The 9,689-nt window shown below is 44.7% G+C and overlaps 1 protein-coding gene across 2 annotated transcripts in view; it reads right to left on the bottom strand.

Moving 5' to 3' along the window:
- The window catches only part of fuca2 (alpha-L-fucosidase 2), an 18,544-nt gene extending 16,399 nt beyond the window's left edge, over positions 1–2,145 (bottom strand). Inside the window, exons 1-2 of one of the 2 annotated variants that reach the window (XM_043695291.1) lie at positions 1,965–2,145; positions 401–588 (exon numbers count right to left, since the gene is read on the bottom strand). In XM_043695291.1, the coding sequence (XP_043551226.1) occupies positions 401–588; positions 1,965–2,083 (307 nt within the window). In that variant the 5' untranslated portion in view covers positions 2,084–2,145. Of the gene's footprint in view, positions 1–400; positions 589–1,886 lie in introns of both variants that reach the window. The other variant, XM_043695290.1, reaches the window with a different exon arrangement.
- Positions 2,146–9,689: the final 7,544 nt, after the last annotated feature.

The following is a 9,689-nucleotide window of genomic DNA, read 5'->3' on the forward strand; positions in this document are numbered from 1 at the left end:
GTCCAGAACTAGAGGGCATAGGTTTAGGGTGAGAGGGGAAAGATATAAAAGAGACCTAAGGGGCAAGTTTTTCACACAGAGGGTGATACGGGTATGGAACGAGCTGCCAGATGAAGTGGTGGAGGCTGGTACAATTGCAAGATTTAAGAGGCATTTGGATGGGTATTTGAATAGGAAGGGTTTGGAGGGATATGGGCCAGGTGCTGGCAGGTGGGACTAGATGGGGTTGGGATATCTGGTTGGCATGGACGGATTGGACCGAAGGGTCTGTTTCCATGCTGTACATCTCTATGACTCTATAAGGACTGAGAATGAATAAAGAAACCCACATTGGAATTATTCTTACTGACCAGAAGCCTAGCTCATACCTGCACCTTTAAAATATTGAGCGATGTATTACCTTCATGGTGTTTAGAAGTCAGAACAACATACTTGGCCCCTGAAGCACTCAGTAGTTCAGCCCATTCAGTTGCATTGAAGAAAGAAGCTGAGAACATGGGGGCAAAGTCTGCATAAGTAAATCCAGGAGGATAGTTTTTCTCCATAAACTCAACATAGGGTTTCAGTTTCTCTTTCTGCCAATAGTACCTAAAACAAAATACAAACAAATGAAAATCTTTAATCACTTCAGGCATTATAATTAATGTGCTGGCTTCCATTAACAAACGCTCTCAAAGGCAAATGAACTCCAACCAAAACAGGGCTGTAGTGAGTGACCTTTGACCAAAACTGGGCTATACTTGGGACCATTGACCAAGACCGGGCTATAGCTAGTAACCATTGACTAAGAGCAGGCAATAGTTAGCTACCATCAACCAAGAACAGTCTAGGTAGTTACCATTGATCAAGACCTAGCTATTCTAAGTGACCATCAACCAAGACCAGGCTATAGTTAGTGGCTGTCGACCAAGTCTGAGCTATAGTTAATGACCATTGACCTAGACTGAACTATACTTAGTGACCATTTACCAAGACCAAATTGTAGTTAATGGCCATCAACCTAGATCAGACTATAGCTAGTGATCATTGAACAAGACCACACTATAATTAGTGACCATCAACTGAGACCAGGCTATAGTTAGTGACCATTGACCCAGATCGGGCTATAGTTAGTGACCATCGACACAGATTGGACTATAGGTAGTGACCATCAACTGAGACCACACCTTAATTACTGACCACATCTTCCGCCTCGGAACACTTCAACCCCAGGGCATCAATGTAAACTTCACCAGCTTCCTCATTTCCCCTCCCACCACCTCAGCCCAGTTCCTAACTTCTAGCTCAGCACCGTCCTCATGACCTGTCCTACCTGCCAATCTCCCTTCCCACCTATCTGCTATACCCTCATCTCTGACCTATCACCTCCATTCACACCCTCATTCACCTATTGTATTCTTTGCTACCTTCTCCCCAGCCCCCCACCCCCATTTATCTCTCCACCCTGGAGGCTTCCTGCCTCTATTCCTGATGAAAGGCTTTTTGCCCGAAACATTGATTTTCCTGCTCCTCAGATGCTGCCTGACCTGCTGTGCTTTTCCAGCACCACTCTGAGCTAAACTTTTGTATAGTTAGTGACCATCAACCAAGACCTGGCTATAGTTAGTGACCACTAAGCAAGACTGGACTACAATGTGCAAGCAGCAGCGAGCTCTGGACAATAACCAATAACTGCTAACCATCTGGTGCTAGGGTAAGGAAATTGCTAACTAATCTCAAGTTGGGGAAGTTGTTGATTGACAGCTCAAACCCACGCGGGTTAGTTCCGCAAATCAAAAGACGGACACACAATGTCTGTAATGACCCAGGGAAGGGACAGGATATTGGAGAGAGATGTTTGTGAGGGGAGTAATTCCCCCCCTCCCCCGAAGGAGCTGAGTACTCACCAGAACCACTCACTGCCGAAGCTGGGCACTGAGAAAACCCCCCAATGAATGAAGATGCCAAACTTGGCTTGGTCATACCAGGGGGGCAGGGGCCGAGAGTCAATGATGTCCCAGCTCGGAGCTGGCACGGCCTGAGAGCTGGAGAGCAGTGAGAGCTGGAGCGAGAGGAGGCCATTCAGGCACCAGCTGCTGTACATCGCTGTACCCCGCCCAGCAGCTGCAGGCTTTCCAGACCCGGAAATACAAACCAGGAAGAAAAGGCAGACCTCTCTCTCCCTATCACTGTACATTCCCGCTGGGTCCTAGTGAACAGCTCCATCACCCCAGCAATCCTGGGAATGAGATAGGAAACGGCAGAAAGGCTTAGGAACTATCGTCGCCCTCACCCTGTGGAAGTATTAACACTGAGTTCAGCTATAACTTGTGTTAATTCACTTTAACAGCCGTTCACTGATTTGTTTGGATACGGGGTTATCTCGATCCTGGTAAGAATAATGACTGTTCTTACACCACTTGCAGGAGGCCATTCGGCAATCTCTGGGCTGTCCCAGCACTCAGTTAAATCGTGATTTATCTGCATCTTACCCCCTATTAGTTCGCCTCCGTTTCATATCCCTCAAAACCCCTCCCAAACCAAAGTCGGATCAATCGCAGATTTAGCAGCACGAGAGCTGGAGTAGGCCATTCGGCCCCTCGAGTGTGCTCTGCTGTTCTACACGTTCAAGATTAGAGTGGTGCTGGAAAAGCACAGCAGGTCAGGCAGCATCCGAGGAGCAGGAAAATCGACGAATACCCGATTCACACACTGCACCCCTATGCCCTGGTGTCATTAGGAATTACACAGAGCAATCTCTTTGTGAAACCTATTTAACGACTCAGCTTGCACAATCTCTGGAGGAAAGAATTTCAAAGATTCAGCAGTGAAGAGGTTCCTCCTCATCTTCAACCTAAATGGCAGGCACTTCATTTTGAAACTGTGCCCCCTGTTCCTAATATTTCTGACAGAATCTCCCAACTTAACAATTGGTGCAAGTTATGTCATTGATGCCTGTCAATTATTTTTTGGCACTACATTAGAGTCCTAGAGATGTGCACCACAGAAACAGACCCTTCGGTCCAACTCGTCCATGCCGACCAGATATCCTAAATTCATCGAGTGCCATTTGCCAGCACTTGGCCCATTTCCCTCTAAACCCTTCCTATTCATATACCCATCCAGATGCCTTGTAATTGTACCAGCCTCCACCACTTCCTCTGGCAGCTCATTCCACCCTGTGCATAAAAAGTTGCCCCTTTAGGACCTTTTTAAATCTTGCCCCTCTCACCCTGAACCTATGCTCTCTAGTTCTGGACTCCTCCACCCCAGAGAAAAGAACTTGTCCATTAGCCCTATTTCATGCCCCTCGTAATTTTATAAACCTCTACAAGGTCACCCCCTCAGCCATTGACCCTCCAGGGAAAACAGCTTTCCTCTGGAGCTCAAACCCTACAGCCTTGTAAACCTTTTCTAGGCATCAAATGGGGATTTAAAAAAAGCAGGTCAATAATGGAAGATTGTTAGTGATGTGCTCACTGGTAAACAAGTTAGCGTCTGGTGTACTATTGGGGCTACCATACTTTGAGTGGCCTTGTTCATAAAACATTTCTCCTGTCGATAGTAAGTCAACTGGGACAGTGTGGGTATGAGAGGCTTTTAAAGATCCTAATCCCTCCAGCAGAATGTGGGCCAGGGTTCCAATCCTTCCAGGATTGGTCAGGGATCTCAAGGAGTTGAAGCTCAGTCCAGGTGCAATGCTGCTGGGGAAAAAAAAATCAAAGGAATATTAAGAAAGATAATTTTTTGTAACTTGCCTTGAAAGATGATGTAACCATTGCAAATGCTGTTTGCTCAATGGAGCATCATCCAATTGGATAATGAATCCTTTTCTATTCAGTGTTTGGTAGACGTAAATGTCTCATAGGAATGGACGTTTTAGCCAATTAATTCCTAGATTTATTGAGCAAAGTCACATGACAAAACCTCCAGGAATACATTTAATGAGTGGCAGAAGGCAGAGAGCAGCAATAAAGGCATTTTTCTCACATTGGCAGCCAGTGACGAGTGGAGTTCCACAGGGGTCCATGGTGGGACCATATTCATGTTACATATTAATGATCTGGATGAAGGAACAGACAACAGTGCTGCTAAGTTTGCAGATAACAAAAAGGTAGGTGGAGGGACACGTAATGTAGAGGAAACAGGGAGGCTGCAGAAGGAATTGGACAGGCTAGGAGAATGGGCAAATGGAATGCAATGTGGGAAAATGGGAAGTTATGCACTTTGGTAGGGAGAATAGAGATGTAGACTATTTTCTACATGGGGAATAACTTCAGAAATCTGAGGCGCAAAGGCATTTGGGAGTTCTAGCTCAAGATTTCTCTTAAGATTAAGAACATAAGAACCAGGAGCAGGAGGAGGCCACCTGGCCCCTCGAGCCTGCTCCGCCACTCAATAAGATCATGGCTGACCTTTTCATGGCCTCAGCTCCACTTACCCGCCCTCTCACCATAACCTTTAATTCTTTTCTTGTTAACAACATTTATCTATCTTAGCTTTAAAAGCATTTACTGAGGAAACCTCAACCACTTCACTGTGCAGGGAATTCCATGGATTCACAACCCTCTGGGTGAAGAGGTTTCTTCTCAATTCAGTCCTAAATCTGTTCCCTTAATTTTGAGGCTATGCCCTCTTATCCTAATTTCACCTGGCAGTGGAAACATCCTCTTGACTTCTAACTTATCTATTTCCTTCATAATTTTATATGTTTCTATCGGATCCCCCCCCGATTCTTCTAACTTCCATTGAATGTAATCCCAGTCTACTCAGCCTCTCTCCATTGACCAAAACTCTCAATTCTAGTGAACCTCCTCTACTGCCAACACATCCTTTCTCAAGTAAGGAGACCAAATCTGTATGCAGTACTCCAGGTGTGTCCTCACCAGCCCCTATAGAGTGCAACACAACCTCCCTGCTTTTAAACTCAATTCCTTGCGGACAAAATTCCATTTGCCTTCTTAATTACCTGTTGTACCTGCAGACCAACGTTCTGTGATCCATGCACCAGGACAAACCTGGCCAGCACAATCAGCAAGTGCTCCCTAAACAACCTCCACATTTCTGTCATGCATTTCCCTGAGAACATCTGTCCCCAATTTAGGTGCCCAAGTTCCTGCCTAATAGCATTGTAATTCCCCCTCCCCCAATTAAATAGTTTCCCATGCTGTCTGCTGCTACCCCTCTCCATAACTCCCATAAAGGCTGTGATCACTATCACTGAAATGCTTTCCCACCAAGAGATCTGACACCTGGCATGGTTTGTTACCAAGCACCAAATCTAATATGGCCTCCCCTGTTGTCGGTCTATCCACATATTGCATCATGAACCCTTCCAAGATACACCTGACAAAAACTGCTTCATCCAAACTATTTGAACTGAGTAGGTTCCAATCAATATTAGGGAAGTTAAACTCACCCATGACAATAATCCTGTTACCTCTACACATTTCCAAAATCTGCCTTCCAACCTGCTCCTCCATGTCTCTGTTGCTACTGGGGGGCCTGTGGAAAACTCCCAATAAAGTGACTGCTCCTTTCCTGTTTCTGACTTCCACCCATACTGACTCTGTAGACAAACCCTCCTTGATGATCTCCCTTTCTGCAACTGTGATACTGTCCCTGATTAGCAATGCCACTCCTCCACCTCTTTTACCTCCCCCCCCCCCCATTCCTTTTGAAACATCTGGAGCATTCAACAACAACTCCTGTCCCTATGATATCCAAGTCTCTGTAATGGCCACAGCAAGTTGGTTCCAAGTACTGATCTGTGTTCTGAGCTTGTCACCCTTATTCCTGATACTTCTTGCATTAAAATAGACACAGTTCAACCCATCACACTGATTGCACATTTGCTCTGTCTCATGTCTATCCCTCCTCACAGACTCTCTGCACTCTGTAGCTGGCTGTTCACAACCTACTCCATCATCTGATCCATAGCTCAGGTTCCCACCCACTAAAGTGCCATTCTAGTTTAAACCTTCCAAAGGATTCTAGCAAACCTCCCACCCAGGATATTGGTGCCCCTCCAGCTCAGGTGCCACCTGTCCTTCTTGTGCAAGTCCCACCTTTCCCAGAAGGTATCCCAATGATCCACGTATCTTGCTATTTAGAATCCCTACAGTGTGGAAACAGGGCCTTTGGCTCAACAAGTCCACACTGACCCTTCGAAGAGTAACCCACCGAGACCCATTCCCCTACCCTATTATCCTACACTTACTCTGACTAATGCACCTAACCTACACATCCCTGAATGCTGCGGGCAATTTAGCATGGCCAATTCACCTAACCTGCACATCTTTGAACTGTGGGAGGAAACCAGAGCACCCAGAGGAAACCCCCGCAAACATGGGGAGAACGTGCAAACTCCCACAGACAGTTACCCAAGGCTGGAATTGAACCCGGGTTCCTGGAACTGTGAGGCAGCATGATCCACCATGCCTCAAGCATTTTCTCAAACATAGACTCAAGCATTTTCCCCAATACAGAAGTTAGGCTAACCAGTCTATAATTCCCCATCTTTTGTCTACCTCCTTTTTAAACAGTGGCATCACTAGAACTGCCCCAGAATCCAGTGAATTTTGGAAACTTATGACACATGTAGTTGCTATTTCTCCTGCCATTTCTTTCAAAACCCTGGATTTCATCAGGGCCAGGAGACTTGTCTCCCCTTAGCTCCATTAGCTTGCCCAACACTACCTCTTTTGTGATAGCATGCAAGTTCAGTTGGCAGTCAGGAAGGCAAATACAATGTTAGCATTAATTTTGAGAAGACTAGAATACAAGAGCAGAGATGTACTGTTGAGGCTGTACAATGCTCTGAAGTAGCCAACCTTTGGAATATTGTGAGCAGTTTTGGGATCTGTATCTAAGGAAGGATATGCGCATTGGAAGGGGTCCAGACAAGGTTTACAAGAATGATCCTGGGAATGAAGGGCTAGTCATATGAGGCATGGGTGAGGACTCTGGGTCTGTACTTGATGGAGTTGACAAGGATGTGGGGGGATCTGACTAAAACTTACAGGATACCGAGAGGCCTGGATAGAGTGGATGTAGAGAAGGTATTTCCATTATTAGGAGAAACTAGGACCCAAGGGCACAGTGTCTGAGTGAAGGGACCACCATTTTGATCGAAGATGAGGAGGAATTTTTCAGCCATTGGGTGGTGAATCAATGGAACACATTGCCACAGAAGTCTCTGAAGGCCAAGTAATTCAGTGTATCTGAGACAGAGATAGATAGGTTCTTGTTTCGTAAGGGGATCAGTGAGAAGGCAGGAGAATGGGGTTGAGAGATATATCAGCCATGGTCAAATGGTGGAGCAGCCTCAATGGGCTGAATGGCCTAATGTTGCTCTTGGTATCTTATGGTCTTATTATCATATGATCAGTACCAGAAGGAAATAAGAGGGATTATTGTGTTTATTTCTGTGTATGACTGTTGTTTAGAGACATTGAGCATGTAATTGGTCAAATATAAAACTTCATATCATAACTAAAATTTACTTTGCAAGTAGTTTTGGTGCTAAATTCAAAATTTCCTCCAGCTTGCCTTGAATCTTGGGGTCTGTGTGGATTTTAGAAATACTTAATATAATCAAACAGGCAGCATGACTTCATAACGGGGCAATCAGATCTGGCAAAATTACTGGAATTCTTTTAAGGAAGTAACAAGTAGGATCAATAAAGGGGGACCAGTAGATGTTATATATTTGGTTTTCCAACAGGCATTTGGCAAGGTACCACCGTTAGGCGTCTTAATAAGATAAGAAATAATGTTGTTGAGGGCTGTTTATTAGCATGCTTACTAGTAGATTACAAAGAGTTGGGGATTAAAAATAAGGCATTTTCAGGATGGCAACCTGTAATTCGTAGATTGCTATTGGGATCAATGCTGGGGCTACAATTATTTATAATCTGTGTTAATGACTTGGAAGATGGAAGTGAATGTACAACCATCAAATTTGTGGATGGTGCAAAAATAGGTGGGAAGTCACAGGAATATAGACAAGTGTGTGGGAAAACAAAACTTGACAGATGTAACATAATGCATCTGTGTGGAGTTTGCACATTCTCCCTGTGTCTGCGTGGGTTTCCTCTGGATGCTCCAGTTTCTTCCCACAATCCAAAGAGGTGCAGGTTAGGTGAATTTGCCATGCTAAGTTGCCCATAGTGTCTGGGGATGTGTAGGTTAGATGCATTAGTCAGGGGAAATGTAGAGTAATAGGGCAGGAAAATGTAATTTGGGTGGGATACTCTTCGGAGGGGAATTCTATGATGAATGCGGGATATGTGACTTATATACTTTGTGATATGAAAAATAGAGGAACTGTATCTTATTCAAAAGGAGAAAGTCTTCGGAAAGCGTGATAGCCCCTACAAGGCCCATGAGGAATCATTGATTAGTCCCCCATCGATCTATGTTGCTGGAAAAGCGCAGCAGGTCAGGCAGCATCAAAGGAGAAGGAGAATCGACATTTCGGGCATAAGCCTTTCTTTAGGAATCCCTCCTGCACTTTTCCAGCAACACATTTTTAAGCTCTGATCCCCAGCATCTGCGGTCCTCACTTTCTCCCCTCTCGATCTGGTTGAGTATGAGTTCCCAACCTCTATTTTGGTGTTCAACAATAAATGGTGTCCCTTTTCCAGCTGGGTTTCCTGAGTTATTACAGAAAGTTAAAGCGCAGAGGGACTTTGTAGTTCTTGTGTGCAGATCACAAAAGCTGGCACTCAAGTTCAGCGGATAACAGGGTAGGCTCATGGTCACATAACCTTTAGTTCAAAGATACGAAGTCTTGCTAAACATATGAAAAGCACAAAAGGCACCCAGAACCTTGCAAGCAGTTTATGATCTTTACCTATCAAAAGTGGTAGTGGTTTTGGAAACAGTTGGGAGAGGGTGCAGTCGGTATGGAGGGATCTTCTTATGAGGGAGGTTGAGCAGGTTGGGCCTGTACTCATTGGAATTTTGAAGAATGAGAGATAACCTTATTGAAACATATAAAATTCTTAGAAGGACTTGAGAGGGTGGATACGGAGATATTATTTCCTTTGGTAAGTGTGTCTCAGATCAAAGGGCATAATCTCAGAATTAGAGGTTGCCCATTTAAGACAGAGACGAGGAGGAATTTCTTCTCTCTGTTTGCAATTGTGCATAATTCTTTAGCACTGAGCAGATGGGTCATCAGGTATATTCAAGGCTGAAATGGATTTTTAATCAGGAAGAGAACCACAGATTATGGGGAAAATGCAAAAAAAAAGTGGAGTTGAGGATTATCAGCTGAGCCATGTTTCCATTGAATGGTGGAGCAGACTTAAGGGGCTGATTGGCCCCAATTCCATTCCTATTGGCTTAGCGGTTTTATGGGAGGTACGTGGCTGATCAGGGAATTTGAGGATAAAAGCACCCACTCAGTTCCATTTACGGCTGGGTTTGAAATGGAATGAGCCTGCGATAATCTCAGTCTCATCTCCCTTGTGGGGCGATTCCAATAAGAAAACTTGTGATGGTTAGAGACCAGCCAACTTTGGAATTAAAGAGCCACTTCCCTTAACTTGACCTTGTCATAGGATGTGACTGTTTCAGCTTCCCCCGAGTCTGGACTCAGTCAATTCTAGGTCCAGTGTTTATAAAATCCCTCTAGCGGCAAAACACACAAAGTAAGAATCAGAGCAGAAAATAAAGTTGTTGAATCTGAATAAGGAGTGGGC

The sequence above is a fragment of the Chiloscyllium plagiosum genome, chromosome 9 (assembly GCF_004010195.1).
Source record: "Chiloscyllium plagiosum isolate BGI_BamShark_2017 chromosome 9, ASM401019v2, whole genome shotgun sequence".
Taxonomy (NCBI): Eukaryota; Metazoa; Chordata; class Chondrichthyes; order Orectolobiformes; family Hemiscylliidae; genus Chiloscyllium; species Chiloscyllium plagiosum.